At 44.0% G+C, this 26939-nt stretch overlaps 1 protein-coding gene across 1 annotated transcript in view; it reads right to left on the reverse strand.

Moving 5' to 3' along the window:
- The window catches only part of ENPP2 (ectonucleotide pyrophosphatase/phosphodiesterase 2), a 95871-nt gene extending 76902 nt beyond the window's left edge, over window positions 1-18969 (reverse strand). The window contains exon 1 of the mRNA XM_054590433.1: window positions 18792-18969. Within this exon, the coding sequence (XP_054446408.1) occupies window positions 18792-18812 (21 nt within the window). The 5' untranslated portion in view covers window positions 18813-18969. The remainder of the gene's footprint in view (window positions 1-18791) is intronic.
- Window positions 18970-26939: the final 7970 nt, after the last annotated feature.

Here is a 26939-nt window from a genome sequence, read left to right on the forward strand (position 1 = left end):
AAAATGCAAATCTGATTGATTTGCCTCCCACACCGGAAACCTTCCCATGGCTGCCCATTAGAACAGGTCTTCAAATGTGATTCTTGGACTAGCAGAGGTAGAATCACCAGGAAATTTGTCAGAAATGCAAATCCTTTTCAGACCCACTGAATCAGAAACTCAGGGGGGGGGGGGTAGAGCCCAGAATCCATGGTTCAGGAAGCCCACCAGGTGATTCCAATGCAAGTGTGAGAACCACTGACCGAGAGGATAAAATCTAAACTGTGAAGCAAAGTCCATAGGACTCTAAACCTGAAATTGAACTTCCTGGATTCAGGTCCCAGCTCTACCACAATTTAGCTCTGAGACCTTACGTGACCCTTCTCCATCCCAAGACTCAGTTTTCTCACTGGTTTCCAAGTCCTAGGATTTTTAAGAGTATTACATGAAATAATCCATGCAAATTGCCTAGCACAATGCTTGGCACAGAAGAATGCTGAATAAATGTTAAGTTTTCTTAATTAGAGAAATATTTGCTATTCCTTAAGTTGTGTTCTCTCATACCTTCCTCCCTTATTATGTGTTGTTTCTTTGGCCTAGAATGCCCGTCTCCACCTAAGCTCCCTGACAAACTCCAGCATATTCCTGAAGGTCAGGGGTCACTCCTCGGTGAACTCCCCCTCCCGCCCCCCCACCCCCCTGCTTTTCCCCTCCGCATGCAAAGCAATGGGCGCCTTCACTCTGTTCCTATGTTGTCTGTAATCTCTTTTTAGGCACCTCTACCCCTTGTGATCCCTTTGGATGCAGGGACCAGCTATCCTCGCACTCCACAGAGCTTTGCCTCTCTCCTCGGAGATAATAACCAGACAATAAATGTTTATCGAATGAAGTTACTTGGCATCAAGAAACTTGAATTGGAACTTGAATTCTTGCTCTCTTACTAATTGGCTGTGTCATTTCAAGCCCACGTTTCTTCATCTGTAAAGCAGAATTATTGGCTAACTCAGTGGTTTGTAACCCTTTTTTTTTAAGCATTAAAACCCTATTTTCAAATAAAATCTCAAAATGAATAGCACCATCTAAACTTGGAGCAGCTCTACTTTAAGTGGGGGTGGAGGGGCCTGGTTCCCAGCTAACTGGGTACCTCCCTTCTCTCTAAGGCACACTCACAGAAACCTGAAAATTCAAGGAGTGCAATTTGTGAAAACAAAACAACCACCAACAACTAAGTTAATTCCACTATTTAAATACTCTAACTCCAACCTTTCATTGTAGTACATGCATCCCCAAATCTGACCCACATTGCCTCAGGTGAGGTCTTTCTTCTATGAGTGATGGATACCCTCACTCTAGTCAAACTTTTCCCACAAGGAGTTCAGACTCATTTCGGCCTCCACGCTTCCCATGCTGATTCTCAGCCCTGAAGTCCTCCTCTTTCCAATCCACTCATCTTAATCTTTAATCCACAGCCTTCCTCCACCCTTAGCATCTTCACGACATTCTCCCTTACAACTGCAGCACCCCTTGCACCATCCTACCTAAAACATCGGTCTCTTGTCTCTCTAGGCTTCCCTGGTTTTTTTTTTAGTATTTCTTGTGCTAACAATAAGAGCATAAATTCCCAGAGAACAGGAGGAAGGAACCACTTGACACAGAGACTAAGAATGTAGAACCTGACCAACCTGGGTCTGCCCCTTTCAAGCATGAGACCTTGCTTAAATTCTGTATTGCTCAGATGTCTTTTAACAATAAAAAAAATAGTGATAGTTCTTATCACCCAGGGTAGATATGAAGGCCAAATGACATAGTGCATATTAAGCAAGTAGCTCAGTGCCTGAAACCTAAAAAACACACAAATATTAGCCATTATTATATACAAGAGGACAAAGACTACATCATCTGCTATCATGTTCTCAGCTTCAGCAAAGTGCTGGGCACATAATAGCTGCTTAGTAATGACGTAGGTCCTGGGAGAATTCCTTTTCTTTATGGTGAGATTATATGTAAATTAAAGTTAGAAATCTTATGAATCATGCTTCCCACCTGCTCTCTAACCTCAGGAGAAAGTGAACAGCACTTACTTGGCAAAGGGCAGGGTGACTCTGGAGACATCTTTGGGAGCACAGGTTTCAGCGACAATAATAAAGACCCTCTATTTGGATTGGAAAGTCCCATGAATTTTAGCTATAGCTCAAGAAACGTGTTTGAACTCCAACTGAAAAGGAAGCTTACGCTGGCTGCTGGGACAGCACCCTCCCAGGCGCAGCAGCACAATGGTTCCCTCTCGGGGAGGAAGCAAAGCTGCCATTTCTGTGGCTCTGCTGGCCACCAAATGACAGCCACAGCCCTTCAGGAATTAGAAGCAACAGGGAGATTTCCTCACCTGATAAAAGACTTCTACGAAAAAATCAGAACTAACATCACACTTAACGGTGAAAGGCTAAATGCTTTTCCCCTAAGAACAAGAACAAAAACAAGAATGTCTTCTCTCAACATTGCTATTCAATATTGCATTTCTAGCCAGGGCAATTAGGCAAGGAAAACAAACAACGGGGGTTCAACTCAAAAAGGAGTCAAATTATCTATATTCACAGATGACATGAGCTTATATGTAGAAAATCCTAATGACACTATTAAAAAGCTATTAAAACTAATGAATAAATCCTAGAAGGTTGCATGATACAAGATAAATAGATAAAAATCAGTTGCAGTGCTATACGTTAACAATAGATAATCTGAAATGAAATTAAGGAAACAATTGCATTTACAATAGTCTCAAAAATGTTTAAAATATGGATCAATTTAACAAAAAAAGTGTGAAAACGAGAGAGCATCACTGAAATAATTAGATTATAGAGGAAATAAATGAAAAGATGTTTGTGTTCATGGATTGGAAGACATTATTGCTAAGATTGCAAGAAAGTAAAGGGATAACCCACAGAATGGGAGATAATATTTACAAACCACGTATCTGACAAGAGTCTGGTATCTCACATATATAAAGAACTCTTTCAGCTCAGCAATAAAAAGATACATAACCCGATTTTTAAGATGGTCAAAGAATTAGAATAGACACTTCTCAAAAGAAGGCATATAAATGGACAATAAATACATAAAATGATGCTCAACATTGTTATGCATTAGGGAAATGCAAACCAAAACTATAATGAGATACCACTTCACACCCATTAGGATGGTTAAAATTAAAAAAATAATAATGAGTGTTGATAAGAATGGGGAAAAATTGTAATCCTCATGCATTATTGGTTGGATTGTAAAACGGTGTAGCCAATTTGGGGAACAGTCTGGCTGTTTCTCAAAATGTAAAAACAGAATTACCATATGACTCAGCAACCCCATTCCTAGATATATACAGGAGAACTAAACACACATGTTTACCCAAAACTTTGCACATAAATATTAATAGCAGAATTACCAACTGATAAACAGATAAACAAAATGAAATATATTCATGCAATAAAATAGCATTCAGCAATAAAAAGGAATGAAGTCCTCATACATGCCATAACATGCATGAACAGTGAAGACATCATGCTAAATGAAAATAGCCAGACATAAAGGCCACATATTATATGAGTCCATTTGCATGAAACATTTAGAACAGGCAAACCCAAGAGAAATAGAGTTTCAGTGGCTGTCAGATAACGTGAGAGTGACTGCCTTCGGGTATGAATTTTTTCTGGGTGATAAAAACATTCTAAATATTACACAGTCGTGATATTTACATATCTCTTAGAATATACTAAAAACTGCTAAAATGTACAGCTTTAAAGGGTGGACTTTATGGTTTAAGAGTCATATCCCAAAAAGAACCACTGAGGCACAGAGACAGAGAGAGAGAACTAGTGAGATTATCCCTGCAGGGAAGCAAATTCCAAAGCACCTGCACTCACAGAAGGAACATGAACCTTGACCTTCAGCTCTCAGGTCAGTGCTTTCGAAGCTGTCTCCAGAGTCACCTCAATTGCCCTCCAAACCTAACAATTAACAGGATGAAATGTTTGAGTCATGGTATGGACCTATTTCAACCAGCCCCTGTGTATGATGAAACTGTCCACATTCCTGAAAATAGGAGGACTTTCTGGGACTTCCTCAGGGCCCGCCAGGCCCTCGGCCACGCCACTTCATCAGGTGTCATGTTTCACTTTACTTTCAAATAAACTAGCCTAAGAGGGAGGACAACCCAGTTCTCATCTACAGATCTTGAGGGGTTTGAATTTTAATGGCAACAAACTGTAATCAGAGTCTGTGGCACAGTTATGGGAATTTAGGAACAATGACTTGAAACACCATGGATGCACCTTGAAGGCATATGCCAAATGAAATAAGTCAGACCAAGAAAGACAAAAGTCCATATGATCTCACTTACGTGTGGAATCTAAAAACAACAACAACAACAAAACCAAGGTTACAGATACAGGAAACAGAGTGGCCGTTGCTGGAGGTAGGGGGTGCGTGTGAGCGAAATGGATAAAGTGGGTCAAAACATACAAACTTCCAGTTATAAAATAAATTTCATGAGAATGTAATGTGTAGTGTGACAATTATAGTTAATAACACCGTATTGCACGTTTGAAAGTTGCTAAGAGAGTAGATCTTAAAAGTTTTCATCACAAGGAAAAATTATAGGCAACGATGTCAACTACTTGCGGTGACCATTTCACTATATATACAGATATTGAATCATTATGCTGTACACCTAAAAGTAAATAAATAACTTTATGTGTCAGGTATACCTCAATTTAAGACAAGAATAATGCCTTGCATTTGAAGAACTCTTCTAAAAAAAAAAAACCCAAAAAACAACGTAAAACAAACCCATAGCCCTCTGAGTCAGAAGAATCAAGGCTCACTTAGCCTTCCAACTTTGTAATCAATAAAGCTGAACAGCTGTTCATAGACAAGGTCACAGAGCTAAAGTATCTCTGGCAGGAAGATCAGATGGCTCATATGACAAATAGGATGAAGGGAAAGGAAAAAACAAGTATTATAATTTATACCGTACCTGGCATGGAGCAGATACTCCATACATACATAGCAGCCAATATTTAGTAAGTGCCTGCTCTCTGCCAGCCAACCTACCAGAGACATTTACATATATTGCCTTACTTAAACTTCATAAAACGCTTTACAGTATTGTCAGTGTCAATATATGAGAAAACAAGCTCAAACATATCTGGTAAATTGCTCATGTTGAAGTACTTATTAATTGGGGGAACCATCTTTTCTCCATGACTTCCCAATGAGGATTACAAAACTGGCAAGATTTCAAAGAAATTTCAACTGTTTGCTACAAGAAACCTGAGTCTATTAAAAGGAGAGAATCTGATAAATGCTTGATAAGTCCTTAATACCTGGCAATATTTCCTAATTCAGAACATGTCAGAAGCTGCAGATAAACTCCTATTCTAAGCTAACCTTGTTTGACCCCCAAAAAGAAGAATCAGCTACTAAAAAGAAAGTGACCAGAACTATGGGCATCATAACCATGTCATTTCAAAGCTTCTAACAGATCGAAGAGAATGCTTGTCATTGTGAGACAATAGCCGTGAACTTAGGTAATCCAGCGTTTTACAAATTCACATATTGGATCGACACAGATGTATTAAGCACTAACTATATTAGCGAATGATTATTGAAAGCTTAGTCTGAGCCAAGTACTACTTGCTCTCAGGGACAGTGAGATAAAAAGCAAGTTTTAATTGAGAAACTGGGAAGTCAACAGTCTGTTAAGTCACCCTGCAGTGAGTTTCATCATTCACACGTGTAGTGGGTATGTGTGGAGGAACCTAAGAACCGGATCACTCAGTCTCTACTCTACCCCTCCTCTGGGGGTCCTCCTGTCTTACAGATGTTTTGCTCTTGATATTGTCATTATGTGCAAGAGGAGATCTGGATGCAGAATTGAGAGAGGATCCATCTTTCCTACTCCTTTCAGAGGTTTCTCTGGGCAAACAAGACTGCGGACATGGGAGGTTTTCTGCACTATGATTTTAATGCCCATTCTTCAGCTTCCCAAGCATCAGCGGGTGTCTGCAGAGATGATACAGAGGGTAGCTTCCTGATTCTTGAATCAAGGATATGGGCTATCTTCTTGAACTCAATATTCCAGCGACAGCTAGCTACGACGCACTGTGTTTGATGGACTGAATCAAAATTCAGAAATGTCTTGACATGTTAAAATCAAGAGTTGAAATAAAAAATGGAGAGAGAACCAGACTGATCTATCTAGGATAACATTCTTGAGAGAGAATACAAAACTCAGTTATACAATTTGACATGAGGAGAGAGTCCAGATTTGACAGCAATTCTTGTAAAAGAAACCTGGGAGTTTGTGTTACCTGCAAGTTCTAGAGGAGCCCACAGTTCTACATGACCTCATTTCATCCAAGGTTCCTTTAATAAACAATCACTACCCAGATCCATCTGGACTCTGTTCACTGCCAGATGTCTCATTTTAGGACATCGGTACTAGAGAGCACAGAGAGGGACGTGATCAGAGTGACGAGGAGCCCGTATTACCCAATCCACTCATGGATTCCCTTATTTGTCTGTTTATTCAACCAACTTTTATTGAGCACCTAGTATGTTTCAGGCTTTGGGGTGAACAGAATAAAGGCTCTGTCCCCTGGGTCCCATATTCTAGTGGGAGAAGAAATAGAATGTCAGGTAGTTGATAAAAAAAGATTTAAAAAAAATAAAAACGAAGCAGACCAAGAGAACACAGAGAAATGGAAAGAGTCGTTTCAATTGCGAGGCAATGAAGCTCTCTCTGAAGCGATGGCAAAGGAACACAAATGTGGATAGAATGAGGGAAGAGGCAGGTGTCCTTGGAACGGAAGGGTGGCAAGCGGAAGGCCCTGAGGAAGGGAAGCCCTGCGTGTGATCAGGGAGGCCAGCGTGGCTGCAGGAGAGTGAGAGATGGGGAGCGAGCGATGGCAAAGAGGCAATCGGGGCCGGCTGATTCACACAGGACCTTGAAGGTCATAGCAGAACTTTTGTGTGTCATTTTGGGTGTGATGAAAAGCTACTGGAGGGATTTGAGCCAGGCAGTGACATAATCTGATGTTGTTTCAAAAGACTCACTCTGGCGTTTGGAGAAGGGATGTTGCTGGAGCTCTCCTTCTGGCCGATGGCTGGGGAAACTGAGACTGCGCAGCTTGGGCGCAGCTTGGATGGTGGGAGAAGGCGCGTGTGGTGGTCTTTCTTAAATATTCAAAGGGCAATGCAAGACATACGAGTTTTATTTTGTGTACCTCCTCGGACAAAACTAAAAGTTACCAAGAAGCGTGTTTCATTTCACAATAGGAGGAACTTCCTAGCAATGAGAGCTGCCAAAGTTCCCTGTCAGAAAGAAAATTCACAGCCACCATCCAGGAAAGGCTGGGCGCTGTTGGAATTCTTACAAAGCATCTAAACTCAGAGGAAGATCAGCTATTCAGCATGTAAAGTCCTTTCCAACTGCCAGGGAGATGAGGCCTCCCTCTGTAAGGACCAGCAAAGAGCTACTCAAATTAAATAACCATAATTCGGTTTTATTTTTTTTTTCTGGATAAATCAAAAGAAAGGTAAGGATCCTCATGCATACCTTGTTCTTACTATTGCATCTCCTAAAGGAAATATACATATAGATATATCAAAGTGCAGACCGATATATAATTGGAGTATGCAATTTAATTTATGCCAATTAAAGGGAACACTGGTCAGGGCTAGGCTAAGAAAAGGAGAGAGAAACACCTTTCACAAAATAATTTGATAGACTTAAGCAACCTTCTTTTGGGTTGACCTAGAAGACAGGCCTAAGACAAGCTGAGCTTACGCTGCCTCTCCCAGCCTTATAGTTCTCTCTCAATCCTTCGTGAACACAGGGTCGCTTCGAAGTTAAAATCCAATCTCAGCTTGCCACTAAAGTATTATGCAAGAGAATGCAAAAGTTCTGGCCCTTCCTTCGTCGTCCTGCTAAGCTTCTGTTGCTCTTAAAAGAGATGTCATACAACTTGTTAATTACTAAAATCCTGGGCTGTCAGGCTTGGTTAGAGTCTTGGCTCCGATGCGCACTAGCTGTGTGATCTTGGAGCAAGGAGAGCACTCTGGAGCTCCAGCTCCTCGTGGGTAAAAGGGGAATCATCCCAGTACCTTCCTCACAGGGTTGTTGTGGGGATTAAATCAAACAATCCATGTAGTGGTAATTGTTAACAACAGCTACCATCTGCTGAGCACCTAGAATGTGACTGACATCTACAGAAATGATCTCCCTGAATTCTCTCAACGATCTTGCAAAGTACATATTGCTTTCTCTTTTTGAGACTCACAGACATTTAAGTAATTTGTCCAAGTCCATACAAGTTCAAACTCAGCTCTTCCTAACCAGCCCCACTTCTAAACACTTCCCCCACCCCAGTCTACACCGTCATGGTACATTTAGTTTTATTACTTTTAAAAGAAAGTCCTCCCATCTCACATGTGGAGGGCAGTTGAGGGGGTTTTCTCTCGTGCCTTCACAGCGCAGAAACAGAGCAGATTCTGTGAAGTTTTTCACTTGGGCTTTTCCGCTGGAGGCTGGAGCCATTATACCCGTGTGCTCTTTCCGCACCATCTGACCGACGCAGCTGGTTTGCCTGCCTTCAGGCCTGGGGCTGGGTAAGCCTCAGCCACAGATGTATATAGCCCATGGCCTCATGTGACAACATATTTTGCAAAAGATGCTGTTTTCTCCTTTTCCCAGTCTTCCCTCCCTTTCTGCAGCTGTTTCCACTTCTTCCTGAGAATTGATTTAAATATTCTGAAACTCTTTTTTTTTTTTTTCCTTGCACTTAGGCTCATGTGACCTCACTATTGCCAATGACCTGGTTGTTTCACCCGCAACTGCAGCGCAACTGATGAGATGCCAGGGCTAAGAACGAAGGTCGCAGCTGACGGAGCTGGCAGCCATCGTTCTGTATTGACTCTTCTTGCGACGCGCACCCTATTCTGATAATAATGACACTAAGCACAGTAACAGCTACTGTGGGCCGGCAGCCCCCACTCGCTAAACATTTAGCAGAGGATTTGGCATTCATTCACTCGCACATTCATCTGCTTATGCAGGAAATGTTTTATTGAGAACCTATCATGTTCCAGTCACTGTTTTAGGCCCAAAAGACACCAGCAGGTACCAAGGGGACCCAAACACCTGCTTGCAGAGTTTACATTTTATGGGATGGAAAAAGACACAAAATATACAACGTATCAATTAGTTGTAAGAACTATGAAGGAAGAATAAATAGGGAGGTGAGATCGATGAGAGAATGCAGTTAGCTCTTGAACCACACAGATAAGCCCAGGTAATCCTATTTAAAAGAAGTCGAATAATTTGCCCAAAGTCACCCAGTCAGTGTTAGAACAGGGATTTGCCACATTCTGATAATAACATTAATAAATACAGCAACAATAATTATAATAGATACCATCTTAAGATAGTTGTATATTTGCATGAAGTACTTAGCAAATCCCATTTTATGAGTAAAGAAACCAAGACTCAGAAAGATGAAATAACGAGCTTCAGGTGGCAGGGAAGGACTGAGACTGAGTCTGAGCAGTCCCAAGTCCTCCATCTTCCCACCATATCTGGCCTGTGCTGTTGAGTTGGTTAGAGGGGAAATCCTTCCTACTAAACTGAAAGTCCTCCAAGGCAGGGACTGCACGTCCATCACCTCCGGCAAGCTCTACAATATCTGGCATAGAAAGTGTTAAACTTTCTGCATCTGGACCAGCTACCTTCCACAGACAGGCAGAAATCCAAATGCGCAGAAGAGAAGGCTGTCCGGGCGGCTTCAGACCTTCTTAACGTCCCACGGCCATGGTTTGCTGCGTGTAACCAGCAACGAGGACAATGCTACCCTGGACCCCTGAGCGCAGAATGACTCCAAGTTCAGGATGACTCCAAGGCCACCTGCTAGCATCAGCTTAACCTCCCCCAAAACACCCGCCTTTTCCACATGGACCTGTGACCCGGACAGACTTATTTGCCTCTTTATTAAACTCACATTTGTCTAAGAATGAAAGGGATAACCAAGTGGGATCGCACATGCCCTGCATTTTAATCAAGGTCAGAATCCGAGGGAGTGAAGGGAGCATTGTGATGAACTTGAAGAGCGTGCGGACTCTCGCTGCATCACCCAGCCCCCGGCCAACAGTGCTTTTCTCAACACTCCTCAGCTGGGATGCTCACAGCTGCACTTCACACGCACAAGCACATCCTGGCTAACCCACAATAAATTATCGGAACGGCTGAATGATTGTTCTCCTTACTGTTGCTCAAATTGCTTTGTGGGAGTACAACTCAGCTAAATGGAAACATTTTGAGAGTTTGTGTATGTGTGTGTGTGTGTGTGTGTGTGTGTGTGTGTGTGTGTGTGTATTTTGGTTGATACTCAGTGAAAAGTAGATAGTTCTTACAGTCAGGCAAACCTAGGTTCAAACTTCAGTCCTGCTTCTTATTAGTTGGCTGAGTCTGGAAACTGGGACTCAGTGGACTTCTCAGTTCTCAGCTCCGGGGACTCCCCTGACCACATTGCCTCCCCACCCCAGGGTGCAGTTTCTCACTCCACCCCCACGTCTTGCGACACTTAACCCTAACTCTAGCCATGTGTGCCCCGCCCCGGACTGTAAGCTCCACGGGGCTAAAGACTGAGTCTACATCCCTTCCCAATGATCCACGAGTCTAGCAGAGTGCCTGGCACACGGGGACACTCGATTAATAGCGGTTGAGTAAATAACAAGGGAAGAGAATGGCAAAGAAAGAGGAAAGAAAATGTAACTAGTATCGAGGGTTGAGGCAGAGGAATAATGGGATCAGGTAACTGTCCTGAACCTTTACTCTCTGTGAAACTTGCGGCATGGTAGCTGGGGCCTGCTCCCTCCTTGCTTCCCCAGTCTGACCCAAGTTCTCAAGAATTCTCTGGATCCTACAAGATGCTAAGTTCCAACCCTAGGAAAATAATGCCACTTTCTGGCTCCCTAGATATGCCGGAAAAATTATAAGATTCTGTTGATGTGTCCACACACATTCATGCCATTTCACTCTCAGCAAAGCCCAGGAGTCTCGGCCGCCATATTGACTAGTCATTGAATTGTCTGTTACAAGGTTGAACACTTTCCTAGTCATTTCAAGCCTTCTACTCCCATCTCTCTCAGGGAACAAACTTGCCTCCTCATCTTCTCCAAAGATCAGTGCAATTCTCATATGCCTAATATGCACTATATACAGATTTTATTCCTAGAGATTCCATAAACAAAATATGCTTTGGAGAGTGAGGAATACCGGTAAAAACTAATTTTCCCCCTTGTTTTGTGCCTAAGGATCAGATTTTAAATTGAGGTGTTGCTGAGGAAAATTGCTTGTCTTATGTTATTAAGGAAGGCCATTCTCTGGCAGCCTGACCACATTTTCAGTCTATGTGGAGCCACTGGGAGTGGATATTAGAACTATAAATATCAGCAGTAACAGTAATAGGAGGTTTAGGGTCCAGCAAAGACTGGATGAACATCCTGTAACATCTCACAACACGCCTTCCCAAAGCAAATGTAGCCTGCCAAGGACTAAAAGACATGCTCAGGCCAAAGGCATCTCTTGCAAAGGAGCTGGAAAAGCATCTTTACTAGCTGTCATCTGCCAAGCAGCAGCCACTGCATTCTGGGAGCTTCCTTGTTGAAGTGTTCTGTTACCCAACCACGGTCGAGGCCCCCAACCTTTCCAAACTCTCTATTTTGTCCCTACTTTGGAATAATACTTATTTGAAATAAAAACAAGGATTTTGTGGACCACGATCATCTGTAACTTATGGGGTAGAAACTGAGGTACAGAGAAACTGGGTGATTTAACTGGGCTTTAAGAGTGTAGCCCCAACGCCTCAGGGCTTAATCACTACACCAGCCTGTAACACTTGTCTTTGAGATGGAGGTTTTTAATAAGAATTACAAATCAGCTTCCCCATTGTTAGACCCATTTAGGACCAATGCAATTGGCAATCACTCGTCAGATCAGCTGTAATAGGAGCAGAAGTTTTGGAAGTCAACAGACCTTGGTTTGAATTCTCAGAACTATGAGGCCTTGCCCAGTTAAACCTCATCAGGCCTTCATTTTTTATTCTACACATGGGAATAACAGTTACTCCCTCAGAGGGTTGTTTTAAGTGGGTATAGGCAAACTTTTTCTATAAAGGGCTGGATAATAAATATTTTAGGTTTTGAGGGCCAAACACACAACTAACTGTAGCACAACTAGTCAGCTTGTTGTTGTAGTGTGAAAGCATCCACAAATGGGGCTGGCTGTGTTCCAATAAAACTTAAAAAAAAAAAAACCAAGTGGTAACCAGATTTGACCTGCAAGCTGTTTTTTGCCAACTCCGGGTTCTGAAGATCACATGCGATAATGTACGTGCTTTGCATGATCCCTAGAATACAAGTCATCAAAAATGGTCATTTAACTATGGTGTCAGCATGAGATGATCTAAAACCTTCTGGGTAAATGTACAATTTTCCTAGACTTTTGAAAAATTATCAATATTTTACTACCTATGTGACCTTTAATAGGGTTACAAGAGACAGTAATTTTTTTTTTTTAGTATTTGTAATGTTTGGGACACATTTATACTAAATAATTATTCATTGTTTATTTGAAACTGAAATTTAACTAGGATGTCCTGGGTTTGTTTGTTGCTATTGTTGTTACTGTCTGTTTTGTTTTGTTGCCTTTTTTTGTCTTTTTCAAAATCTGACAATACTACCTATAGACCTCTATAGTTCCATAATTTGGGAACCCCTGGCTTTATTTACAACAAGAATAACCAAACACAAGCAACATTTTGTTCCTTCAGGGAGAAAAGATTACATTCTTATGGAATTATCCCCAAGGTTCAAAACTAATAAGTCCCCTGGGTAGAAGCCACTGAAACTCTATGAGACACCCAGTGCTCTGCACACACGGGTGCCAAGAACAAGCTTAGGTCACTCAAGGAAAAAGTGCAATAATCTTGCATTTGTTCCTGCTGATTAAAGTCAAGCAGCTTCCTGGAAAATGTGAGGCGCCCCTCACATCACTATGTTGAATTAATATTTGAACAGTATTAATGATGGAAAAACTCAATTATACCCAACATGTCCAAAGTTTTGCAGTCAGATTTGTCAATAATCAAACTGTGTACTGAGAAAGGCCATTTTGTCAGTAAATAAAGCTCCTGAGTGGAGAAGAAATCATCTGTGCCCATAAACACAGGTGCTTAATTACCTGATAAATATTTGACAGCGAAGATGTGGATGGAGTTGTTGCCTTCGGGTAGCAGGTACCTTCCAACAAGTAGGATTATGAAGTCATTTTTAGGGGACTTGGCGGGAGCCGGGCGGGGGGGAGAAAGAGCTCAGCATGTCACAACCCAAGTTTTTCAGACGTTAAAAAAGAAAGAATAATATATGATGTAGTCATGAAAGGCATTGTGTTTTAATTAATTAAAATAGTAGAGTATCAAAAGGCCCATGTTGGAGTGTCACCGCTCCTGAGCCCCAGCTGTGCAACCATAAATAATTAAGTCACTTAGTCTATTTGAACCTCCATTCCCTGTTCCTAAAGCAGAGCTACAAGAAGTCCCGTCTCTTCTGCTTTGGTCCAGGTCAAAGGAGATAATAGATACGAAATGTTTTGCTGACTAACACATGGCAATACAGTGTCATCTGTCATTCCAGGAACAACAGCCAAATCTCTGCTGACGGAAGGGCTAAATAATGTTGTGTGGCATGTTACCAGCTGAAACCAGGCTAAGGGGATTATGCTCTCAGGAAATCTGTATTAATTTGCTAGGGCTGCCATAGCAAAATGTCACCAACAGTGTGACTTTAAAAAATAAAAATGGATTGTCTCACAGAGCTGGAAGCTAGAAGGCCAAAATTGAGGTTTGCCAGGGTAGGTTCTTTCTGAGGGTTGCAAGGGAAGGGTCTGTCCCAGGCCTCTCTTCTTGGCTTGTACATGCCGTCTTCTGCCTGTGACTCTTCACATCGTCTTTTCGCCATGTGAGCCTCTGTGTGAAATTTCCCCTTTTACAAGGACACTAGTCATATTGAGTTGGGACCTCACCTGATGCCTTTGTTTACCTCTGTGAAGACTCTGTGATGGTTAATTCTATGTGTCAGTTGGATTGGGCTAAGGGATGCACTAAAACATTTCTGAGTGTGTCTGTGAGGGTGGTTCTGGGAGGGATTGGCACTGGAATCAGCTGAGTGAGGAAGAAGGCCCTCACAAACGCGTGCACACCACCCAGTTCACTGAGGGCTGGAAAGAACAGAAAGGCAGGGGAGGGCTGAGTTTGCTCTTTCAGTTGAGCTGGGATATCCATCTTCTGCCCTTGGACATCGACACTCCTGGTCCTCAGGCCTTTTTACTCAGACTAGGACTGACACCATCGGTCCCTGTCATTCTCTGGCCTCAAACTGAATGACACCACCAGTTTTTCTGGCTCTCCAGCTTGTAGATGACAGATCACAGGACTTCTCAGCCTCTGAAAGCTAATTTCTGTTCTCTCTCTCTCTGCCACTCATCCTCTCTTCTCCTCTCTCTCTCTATCTCTTGCTGCCTGTCCCCTCTCTCTCCTCATATGAACACATACCCAATAACTTGCAACTGACTTTTAGGACTCATGCACAGTACATTTTATATCTGTCTCTGCACACTCCTCAGAAAACACAAAGTCAAAATAAGCTACAATGTATTGATAGCTTTTGGACTCCTAAGTCTTCTGCCTCTTTCCAAGCAAATGTGATCAGTGTGTTATACCTCCATGGATGTCAATATTTATTTACTTTTTTAATTGTATTTTTTCCATTACCATTAGATGTCAATGATATTTAATAAAATCAGAATGAAGAGCCCAGTTGCATGCCACCAAAGACATCCACCTGTTAATCATCTCTCCTTTAATAAATACATTCAGCCCTAGCTGGTATGGTTCAGTGGATTGAGCGCCGGACTGTGAAGCAAGGGGTCGGGGGGTCGGGGAGTCAGGGGGTCGGGGGTTGCAGGTTCAGTTCCCAGTTGGGGTGCGTGCCTGGGTTGTGGAGGGACCGGGGCCTGGTTGGGGAGGTGCATGGTGGGGGGGCGGCCACACATTAATGTTTCTCTCCCTCTCTCCTTCCCTTCCCCTCTCTCTAAAAATAAATAAATACATCTTTTTAAAAAATAAATACATTCAAGCAGTCACAAGATCTGGGCCCTTCCTGAAATCAAGGTTTCTAAATGGTTAATGTGAATTGAGTATAACCATGTTCCAGGTGTTATCCCATACTTTATTTTAGTTAAAATTCCCAACACCTGTTATCTCTTTTTAATAGACAATAAAACTATCACTCAGAGATAAAGTAAACTTAGAACTAGTAAATGGCAGAGCAGGGACATGAACTCAGATCTTGTGACTACAAGTTCATTGTCAACACCACATGTTACACTGGAATCCCCTCAAAAGAGAAAAATAGGTAGAATTGGATTTGTGCTGGCTCCTATCAATCACCATCTACTCTCCCAAATATCTGTTAAATAAATTAATCCTTTGATTAGATATTGTTAACCTGAGGCTTCTAAGAACTCAAGGGGGTCCAAAATAGACTTGTATGATCCTCCTTGAAAGTTTCCGGAAAGTGCCATGTATTGTATATCATGCATTTTTTCCTGAAATTAATGTACATCTAAATCTAAAAAGAACCATGGCGTCAAACAAGAACAACTTGCAATTTAAACAACTCTGTATAGAACTTAATCATCATTCACCTCTCTGTCTATAGTTTCGGGATGCACATTTCTATCTTTAGAAAATCAAAACTGAATTTTCTCTAGCCTTTCTAAACCTCTCCCACAGCCTACATCATTCTCTAGAAGCCCTTTGAGATCTTACTGCTTGTCCCTTTGGATGTCCCTGGACATCTTCTTTGATACCAAAAGATACAAGCATCTACCTTTGATAAGGCTTATCAAAGGGCTCTCTTAGAAACCCATCTTTCTTGGCCTTCAGTCCTCTTCCCATGACAGGGTGCAGCCTGGAAAAGATTGCTTTGCCTTCACAAAGCCAATTAAAAACTGCAAAAGGCCTTTCATGCAGGTTTTCCCAGCCTTCAGCAAAGTTAGGATAGCTGCAGGTAGCAATAGGAGAAGCCCGTCTGTGGAGATATGAATTGGACAGGGAGCTGGTAAATACAGACTTAGAACATCATCTCATATACCTAGGAAGAGTAAACCTTTCCTTTGTTATATAAGTGGAAGACTTGCTTTTTCCTGATAATCATGGTTGATCTTCATTCATCTTTCTTAATTATTTGTATTATAAATGTAAAATTTGTATTATAAATGATAATTTCCAGATATGCTTGTATATCATTGCCATCCTATTCAATGCCTGAACATAACAGACATTGATTAAGAAGTGCACAAGAATACACAAGACTTCATTGAGCATCCCAGCTGGGTCCAGGCTCTAAGGATGCTAAGGCAAAAAGAGCAGATTCCTGCTCTTGAGTTGACAGACCAGTGCAGGACAGACAAGTAAAGAGATAGTTGCAATGAAGAATGGTACAGAGGAATAAAGGAAGTTCCGGAAGATAGGGAGCAGATGGTCTGGGTCATCTCCAAGAGAAAATGGCTCTCAGCTGAGTGTTTAAGGAAAAATAAAGTTAGACACAGATCTAAGGGAAGAATGAGGAGGACAGTCATGTTTAGTAAATAGCTTAATATGCCTAAACTTGCATGCAATGTGTATAACATGTGCATAAAAATGTGCACAAAATATGGAGAGTGAATGATAAGAGATGAGATTGAAGAGGAAAGTAAAAGGCTAAAACCTGTATATACCAACATTATTCTCAAAAGGAAAAATATATGAATTCACTGAAGACCTTTCAAAAAAGATCCACATGGTCATATGGCACTTTAGAAAGACCATTTGACATAATATGGCAACAAGAGAGGGGGTTGGGGGTGGGCAGCCCTGGCTCCAAATGGGACTAATGGGAAGTTAGGACCAGAATAGAATTTAAGGTGGTACTGGCTTCACCTAAAACAGTAGCAGGAGGGATGGAGACACAGGGTGTGCATGAATTGCATTAAGCAGGTAGAGTAGCTAGGATTTGGTGACTGATACGGTGTCACCAGTGAAAGAGAGGAAGTGACCTAGGATGACTCTGGTGTCTGCCTTGGACAACCGGCCTGGAAGAAGAAGGGAGAAGACACATTTCAGTTTTAAGTATGGTGACTTTCAGGTGCTCCATGGGACATCCAAGTGGAGATGTTCTGTATAGGAGGCTGGTACCTAGGAGAAAAATAGGTATGTCGTGGTCAAAGCCAAGGGAGTGGATGAGATTTTCTACGGAGGCTACAGGTTGAAAGGGGAGGAGAGTCACGGAACAGCAAGCGGGACATTGACAAAGGGAAGTCCTGTAAGGGCATTAAATAGTAACTCAAAGGGTCAGATGGAAACCGGAGCAGCACATACCACGGGGTCCGGGGCAGAGCAGGAACAACTAGAGAGGGGTGATCGGCAGTGCAGGGTGACACGGAGAAGCCCGGGGGGACGGGCGGCTATCCGCAGGGCTTTGCCGGCCCTGGCCGAGGTGTGTCCGCAGGAGCCGAGGCCCATGCCCGTGAACTGGGCGGAGGAACCGAGTAGCGGGGACATGGAAAGAACAAATGTCAGTCTTTCAAGAAATTGGATGGGAAAGAGTAGGAAGAGACGGCCGCTGGCGGGGAAGAGAAGCAGCGCAGAAGCACAGAAAACATCTAATGAATGGAAGTGCGGAAAACCTCCTATCCTCTGTGGAACCAGGTGTGTGTGATAAACACATAAACAAACACCAGGGCCCGTTTCTCTCCTGTCCTGCTGAGCCTTAGAAAGGCTTTTGTTTTCATTGCCTTTATCAGTAAGAACCGGCTCTGGGCTTAACCCGTTAAAGTGAAACCAGAGCGTGGCAGGGCAGCCAGGAAACCCTGTGACCCGCCGCTTGCACCTGAGCGCGGGAGGTGCCCACTGCCCCTTCGGACCCTCCCCACCTGCTCTGTTTGCCCTGGGAGTTTTCCAAGTCCGTATCGAAAGCCCTCCTACTCAGCTGAGACCCCAAGCTCCTTCAACTCCTATCCAAAATTAGCCGGGTCCCTTGGAAAGGCTTGTTCAAACAGTTAAGTACAAAGGGCCGAGAGACTGGCCGCGCGCCTCTGTGCACGCGAATCACCGTCTTCCCTTTGTGGAGCCCCCTGCGGACCCTGCCGCACGGAAGGGGCTCCCTCCATCTACGAGATGATTCTATTTCCTGTGCATCCCAGAGAACTTTACCGAAACAGATGGCTCCAAAAAAAAAAAAAAAAAATTTCCTTCTTGTAAAAAGCCCTTGTCCGACAGGTAATAAACAGAACGGCTCGCAGCCCCGGGAGGACAGAGTTCACAGCACGCTGTAACTGGCTGTGCCCACGCGGACTCCCACTTTTCACGGGTTCGAGACTCGTCCACGGCCCCTCGCTGCACATTCTACCGGCTCGTTTTCAGGAAACAAGATACAGCTTTACAAACCCAAACAGGCGCCGGCAACGAAAACTCGGAATGAGTTAAGCTCTCTGCACGTTGCGCGCTTGGAAACTGCCCCAGCGGACTGCACAGAAACGCAGCCCCACGGGGACCGGCTTCCTGAAAACCTGGAGGCCCTTTGCAAGGCTGCTGGGCTGACAGAACAGCAGCTTGGACCCTGGAGCCCAAGCAATGGAGGACGGGAAGGAGAGGTGCCTACCGTACCCGATCGGCGCGGCGGGTCATGCTGCCGGCGTCTGGGAGCCTGATCCGCCCCGGAGCTGCGGCCGCGGCCTCTGCGGCGGCCCGCGGACCTGTGAGCTCTGCCCCGGGAAGGCTGCCCCGGGCTGCTCTTGTTTGCACTGAGCCGTTTGCTTTTGGGATTTCTCCAATGCAGATGTAGTCAGGGGGCCGCGGTCCCGGGGGACAATGATTCCATTGGAAGCTGGCCTTTGACAAGACTCACACATGACCTTTGACGAAAATGGCTTTGGGGAAGGGAAAGTGTCCCGAGGCTAAAGATGGGGCGCGCGGCGCAGCGGTCCACATTTCCATCCCCAGCAGCGCCAAGTTATTTTTTCAATTCTCAGTCTTTCAGGGAGAGCCTCTGGGAGATTTGATTTGCCATTTCTCCTTTATTCTGTAGGAGTCTTCTCCTGTTTCCGAAAGGAGTTTGCTGCAGAAGTTTCCTGCTGTGCTGTTGATGAGTTCCCGGAATTAGCATTTCCAGGTTAAACATGGGCAGGCCTATATTGTATAAATTCCTCTAACACGCTCAGGAATAATACCACCATTTATTCCCCCCGGCCCCCCCAGAACATGCTACAGTTTACAAAGAGCTTTTCACAGTCATGCTGTAATTTGGCTGCCGGAACAATGCCGGGAGGCTCTGCGGTTACTGCCATTTCACAACATAAATAAACAGAAGCTCCAGAAAAATAAGACATTTTCCCGATCACCCAACCATAAAGTGAAATCTGGGTCCTCTCCGTCACCATCCTGTCCACATGCACAAGCGACCCTCCTCCCTGCTGAGTGGCTGGCCACACTAACGATTATAACACAACTAGAGCAGAACATAGAATTACAGCGCATAATACAAAGCAAGAATAGCTATAATTATTTTAATTTTTTGAATTATGAAAGCGACGGTCAGAAGTTGTCTTAAGAGAAGGGCTGTTTTGGTTATCGATACCCACAGATATCTTGAATTTATTGATTACCCTGTTTTGTTGTTTTTTTTTTAACTCTCTAAATTTTCCTCTTCGCTAGCTGCTAAAAGGATGCCATGGGAACCAGACTGGCCATTCAGAGATGTGGCTACAAGCCAGGGGTTCCTGAGGCTGCTACCAGAGTCCATCCCTAGCCACCCTCAAAGCTTTTCCCCCTTTTTCTCCTGGGTCCTTCCAGATGGCGAACACCAACGGGAAGGGAATGGGGCTGTGGGATGGGAAAGAGAGCCCCGACCTGGAGTCAGCAACCCGGAGCTTCCATGTGACACGGGTAAGCCCTGATGGAAGTCTGCAGGGACGCCAGAGGGCCACCCGGTGTGTCAGGTGGTGTCCTTCTCTTTTTTTTTTTTTTCAGCTTAGAGAAAAGGGAAGGGAGTGAGGCTCACACTCAGTGCGGAAGAACTAGCAGAAGTCTGCCAAGAGGAGACGGACATCACCAAGCCAGGGATCACCAAGTACAACAGTTGTCCTGGAGCCTTGGGCGGCCTGAGAATAGTCCTTGTGGGTGGGAGCACAGGGCGTGGGAGGCTGCGTCCAGACAGGAGGGTAAGTGTTTGGGCTGTGACCAGCCCCCTCTGCCACTCTAGGAATGCGGAATTCACCCGGCAGCACCCAGTGGGTTAATGTAACTGTTAGTATCAACTCACAAGAAAACGATGCGGGAGTCATATGTCATTCTACAACAAAAAAATTATATATGTGTACATATATATATTTATATACCAACCTAAGGCGGCGGTAAGGCACATTAGCTTCATCGGCTTGGTGCAACTTATTTGTATTCCTAGCTATAAAAATGTGAGCAGTATATTTAACCTCAGTAAGCCTCAGTTTTCTTACCAGTAGAATGGGGGTTATGGGCTATGCTATGAGGATCGAGTGAAATTCTTTAGGTAAAACCCCTTGCCTCTCCTCTGGCGTACCATAGCACTTGGTCAGGAGTAGCTATTACATTTCACAGTCATTTAATGTGTGCGGTGCCTACCATGGAGTAACAAGGAATCCCTCTGTTTCCCAGTTTGCTCACTCCCTTCTTCCTACCGTACTTCTGGCCTTTGACTCATTACAGTTTGTCCTTGGCCCCTTTCCACTCGTTACCGTCCGGCTCCTTCGCGACATTACTTCCTTTATGTCCCTGTCTAGACTCTCACATCCGTTTCAATCTTTCTCTCCTTCCATCTCAGTTTGTTCATTTCCTGTCCCACCACTGCCATAGCCACCTGCAAAACCCCCCGCCCAAGAGGTAGTTATCTGCTAGAGCCACACACCATCACACAACCGTGCACACTGTCACCGCCTGTACGTGTGGTCTGCAGGCTTGGCTGGGTGCCCAGCACCACTGTGCTCCGTACAAGTGACCCTGCTCAGTCCACCTCTGCTGCACACACCGTCACTCTTCCCTGGTCTTCAGGACACTACGCCCACTCCCAGCTGGCTCCCTTTCAGCAAACCACCTCGCCCTCCCCAGAGAAAAGCTCAGCGCCAGCAGAAGGGAACACTCTGCGTCCGGCCCCCATGGGAAAACATCTCCAGTCTCCATCCCTTCCCCCCATTCCAGAGGTGTCCCTCCTGTGTGCTCTGGAATCCTCTCAGTAATTCCATCTAGAATGTTCTTTCATCGACCATCCCCCTTGCTTCCAATTTCTTCTCCACTGATTTCATTTTTAGTTCATTTACTCAGTGAACATTCATAAAACAACGATGTACAGTCAGCATCTTTGATTCCAGGCATGAAAGGATAAATATAACACCACATCCTATAAACGCATTCAAGTCTCTCCCATATAATGAACTACATTTTTGCACCTGTCCCTTGTGACATACCCTGTATGTGTCCACTATCTGAAACATACTTCCCATGGGTCTCCTAAGGCTGGTTCCTTCCTTCAGAACCTGCCTTAAAATAACCGCAAAAAGAACTATCCTCTCCCTTGTTGGTATCTGTTAACCTTCTCTATTTCCATCATATCATTCACTTACCCCCTGTTGTAGTGGGAGACCCCTCTGTTGTCTTACTTCCTATTTTCTGTTGCTTCAGCCAGTCTGAACCTTCCTGAGGGTTTAGACTCTTGCCTTTTATTCACTGCCGTATCCCCAGGGCCCAGGGTGCACCTAGTACATCCACAAAACATTTGCTGATTGTCAGCTCCCAAGTGCCAGGACCACCTTTGCTTTAATCATTTTTTGTTTTTGTTTTTGTTTTTTAAGTCTCCATCACACAGCCTACTGGCTTTCCACATTGACTATGAAGAGGATTTCTGGAGAGCTTTGAAAATTCCTGATGCCCAAAACCCCCTCAGACCAGTGATCTGCAGGGTGAGACCCAGGCATCCGCTTTTGTAGGCTTTCCAGGCAATTCTAAAAGCCGAGCTTAAGGCCACTGACCTGACATCTGCCTGACACCCAGGGGACACTTGCTAGAGAAATGAGCGGCGAGATGAATGATTCGAAGGATGAAATCATTTAGCGCCCACTTACCTTTCAATCCTCCTCTCCTTCATCCTTCCACACATGATCTGTCATTCAGGCCTGCGAACCCCCAAACGAGCTGTGCAGTCTCATTTCTTCAAGTTTCCGTAGGCTGCTAGCTCTACCCAGAACACCCAGCCCCCCGCTCGGCTACCAAGGAGACTCCTGCTGGACGGCCTGGTAAAACCTGGGTGCAAGCGTAAGACCCTCTTCTCTGCCGGGCCTTTCCCGGGGCCCCGGGGCCCTGGCCTCCTCTCTCCTTGCACATGTCCCTGTTAGGGCGGCCATGCAGCCGCCTGCTGCTGCGTCCCCTTGAATCCCACGTGCTGCAGACGGCCCAGCCTGAGGCGGCATTTTGCAGATGCTGTGGAATGAACTCATAAATTAATGCATTAACCCACTGAATGAATTTTTAAAGAGATGCTCTAGAGGTTTTCGTTTGTTTCTTTTGTTGGTCAGTTTGGGGTTTTTTTTTTTCTTTTTTTAACGGCTTTATTGAGCTATAAATCACATAACGTTACAATTCCTCTGTTTCAATTGAATGGTTCAGTGGTTGATAGGATAGTCACAGTTCATCATCACCGCAATCAATTCTAGAACATTTTCATCACTCCAAAAAGAAGCCCATTAACAGTCACTCCCCATGTCTCCCCCGGCTCCCAGCCCTACGTAACCACTAATCTACTTTCTGTCTCTACAGATTTGCCTATTCTGGGCATTGCATGTAAGTGGAATCATATAATAACTGTTTGGGTTTTTTTTAACTGGCATCTAGTTCCACTGGTGAAGACATATTTGGCTGTAAGCATCCCTTTCATGTTGAGTCAGTGTGACAGAATGTGGGCTCTGGTGGAGACCTACGAGCACAAACCAGGGCGGTTTTTCTTAGACCGTGTTTACACAGAAACCTGGTAAATCATCCAAATTCCTGAGCTAGGCGAAGGAAGATAGGGCAGCTTAGTGACACCTGCTACCACAGGATGAAGAGAAAGGGGGCAGATCCGAGGATGGCACAGCTCTGCCTCAGCAGCCCCCGTCCCAGTGGGACCAAGGGGCAGCGCCTCCTGCCATTAGGACCATGGGCTGAGGGCAAACTAGCCGGGTCAGACTCCAGGTTGGCCTAGATAGCTGTAACTCTTTGTCCCCTGTTTCCTCATCTCTAAAAAGAGGATAAAAACAATCCTTACCTTACAAGCACCACGTCATCATATTATTATAAAAATTAAATGATGAGGGAATGCATATCAAGTGCCTGGGACATTATAAATGCCTGTAAATATCTGATAAATACTTATGCTGTTGTAGTTGTTGACGTTTGACTGCAACTGTTAATATATTGTTGTTCTAAGTAAAATGTACTACGAAAGAGGGTGCTTTAAAAGAAAATAAGACAAATGGATATGCTAGGAAAACTTCACACACCACCTGATATCTACTGCCAGATGGTCATGTGTGTTCTGCTTGATGAGCAAAATTTGGCTGAAGCTGGAGAGCAACTGTAAATGAAAAGTGGGGGGAGGAGATGGGTTAGGACCATACCTGGCGTAAGCGCTGATAGAAAACACCTAGTGTTCTCCACCAAAAGTTCATCAGTGCCACTAATCAGAAGAAAAGGTTGTCTCATGGACCTTGGGTCTTGCCTGTTCACCTACACTTCTTTCCAGCAATTTCTTTCTTTCCCTTCTACTATTCTTGTCTGGTAGACCTGCCTGGGGAAGTCTCCACTGAGCCCTCCTGGGGTGTCTCTGAAGCACAACTGAAATCAGAATTTGAGTGAGCAATCCAATGTCAGACATGCCATTGCTAGCAAGTGGCCACAGGATACACTGACTCTGAGACCAACTGATCGCGCAAACACCGTGCCAGCTCCAGGGGAGCTGTTCTTCCCCGTGAGCAATGAGAGTCTGTGCTGAGACATGGGGGGTAATTAGTGGGACTTCTTCAGACCTCCACTGCTTTGAATGGACTTTCCTGCACATCTGGCAACCCTCTGTTTAGCTTTAGCTCAACTATCTCTCTTTCCTGCGTTCCTTACCTCTGCGATCCCACAGCGCCTGGATGGTATCCAGTTATCTCCTGCACAAATGACTCTCTCTTCTGCTGCACTGTGAATGAGGGAAACACGGGGGCCTCCTTTATTTACCTCTGTGTCTCCCACAAATAGCCCTGGGCCAGGACACAGTGCTCATGCCTCCCGTTCTAGAGACATATAATGAGAGCCTACTGTAAGCTGACACTTCAAAATGCAAACATTTCATAGAGACAGGGGATTTTTATGTCTGAAATGAATTTGGAGACAAGGAAAAGAGGCTCAGAGAAGATATCTTAAAAAGTTTCCCAAGGCCTGAGAAGGAAAAATACTGGGGATAGAATCAAACTCTCCTGACACCTTGTTCTTTTATGGCAGGGATTTCTCCTTTGGTTGAAATGATAGATTTTTTTAACGTGGTTAGAATAGTGGAGGAAATGTGAATGAGTATTTGTTCATTATTGGTTTTTCAGTTCAAGCACTAGCCTTCGAAGCCTCTCGAGTTGATGGCTGAAGACAGGAACACAGACCAACCCAAATCTGCAATGTGGCTAATTGCACTATTGTCTGACTCTGTGCTAATTATAGCCCCACCCTGCTGGCTCTTACCCACACCAGGTCAACCAAGGGCCTGTAAAAATTTAACTTGGTGCAATTGCACAACCATGTGAAAGCTCAAGTTGCTTTTTGGGGGTAATGAATGAGACTCTTCAATTGCCTTGTGAGAACATGTCCCGTGGGTGGGAAAACAGAACAAGTTGTCACACACATGAACGCCCCCATCTGACTCAGGTGAGATTATTAGATAAGTAAGGGACATAGGGGACACTTATTTGGGCCAGGTTGAAGCACAAAGAGAATCTTGGTCTGTTTTTGTTCATACAGCTTTGTTGAATATCCATTATTAAGAACCCTTTGGAGGTGATGGATATTTGTTACTTTGATTGGTGTATGCAAATGTCCAAATTCATCAAACTAAATACATTAGATGTGGTTTTATAAAATATTAATTATACCTCAATATGTGTTTTTTTTTTAAACAAGAACTTCTTTCCTCATTGAGTCAAAACCACAGTCTAGCACGCCCAATGTTCTGTGTCCCTCACAAAGTCAGGCTTTTGATAAGAAAGAGCAGGACTATAATTCCTGCCTAGCTCCTTGAAAGCTGTTGCTGAGTTTCTCTTAATTATTCATGAGGGCACTAACTCCAACAAATGCCACTACGGTCAGGCCACCATCATCTCTTATCCGGTCCACTGGGACCGTCACCCAGCCATCCTCCTTGACTCCAGGTTGAAGTCCTCTAACACATCTTCCATGATTTTCAGAGAGACCATCCTAAAATTCTAACCTGACCACCTACTTTGTCTGCTTAATGCCCTGCAGGGTATCCCGATTGTCCTGAAGCTAAAGCATTAACTCCTTAATATAGTCTAGCAATAACTTCCTCTAGGTTGCTGCCTATAGACAAAGGCCTATAGCTAAGGAGTTTAGTGAGCTGGAACCCAGTCCATGCTGTACATGCCAATCCATGAGCCCTGGCACTGGCCCACTTCTGCCTACGACCCTTTAAAAGTGGCTAGAGGTGTCCCCTGAAGGCCTATTACTTCCATTACTTCCTACAGTAAAGGCTCATGTCTAATCCCCTCTACACCTGCTTCCACCCTAACCTTAGCACTACAATCCCACTATTTTAGCCTATCAAAATTCTCCCTCTGTCTTGCTTCTGATGCTTTGCTCATGTTCTCCTCCACTTTAACTTCTTTTTATTCTTCTCTTCTCCTAGGTAAGTCACATTCTTCTTTCTGTTATCCACTTCGGCATCATCTACTCTCACCTTCTTGAACTGGGTTAAGAGCTTCTAACAGGTGTTCTCAATGCACCATGGTTTTTTTTTTTTTAATTTTATTTTAATTTATTTTTTCAAATACATTTGTCTCTGCCTCCCCCCCACCACTTTCCCTTGCCCCCTCCCTCGTTCCCTCCCTCAGCTCTTCCCCTTTGGTTTTGTCCATGAGTCCTTGCTATATGTTCCTTGACTTTCCCCTTCCCTTCCTTTTCGCCGTCCCCCCTCCCTTACTCTACCGTTTTACAATTGCCTAACTGTCTTTTCTTAAAAGCAGGGGCTGTACCCTCGTACTTTGTAACTGCCTTAATACTCCTTATCTGGGTATTAAATATCTGTTGATCAAAGAAATGCATAAATAACTGTATAGCTACATAAATAGGTTCTTAGAAAACACTTGAACTTATGTTTCCAATGAACATCACATTTTGACTAAAAGAGCTCCAAAAGCTTATTGTATGCTGTCCTGTAAAGTGGTTCTCACTTATCCACGGTTTCACTTTCCACGGTATGAGTCATAGCCAGTCAACTGCAGTCCACAAATATTAAATGAAAAATTCCAGAAAAAATTCATGTTTTAAATTGCATGTATTTTATGAGTAGTGTAATGAAAGTTTGTACAGTTTGCCCCGTCCCACTTGGGATGGGACTCATTCCTTTGTCCAGCATATCCAGGCTATGTGTGCTTCCCACCCACTATGCAGGTTAACAGATCGACTGTTGCAGTATCCTAGTGCCTGTGTTCAAGTCACCCTTATTTGACTTAATAATGGCCCCAAAGTGCAAGACTAGTGATA

This window comes from Pteronotus mesoamericanus, unplaced genomic scaffold, assembly GCF_021234165.1.
Source record: "Pteronotus mesoamericanus isolate MK-2021 breed Mesoamerican mustached bat unplaced genomic scaffold, CSHL_Meso_final scaffold_174, whole genome shotgun sequence".
NCBI classification, from domain to species: Eukaryota; Metazoa; Chordata; class Mammalia; order Chiroptera; family Mormoopidae; genus Pteronotus; species Pteronotus mesoamericanus.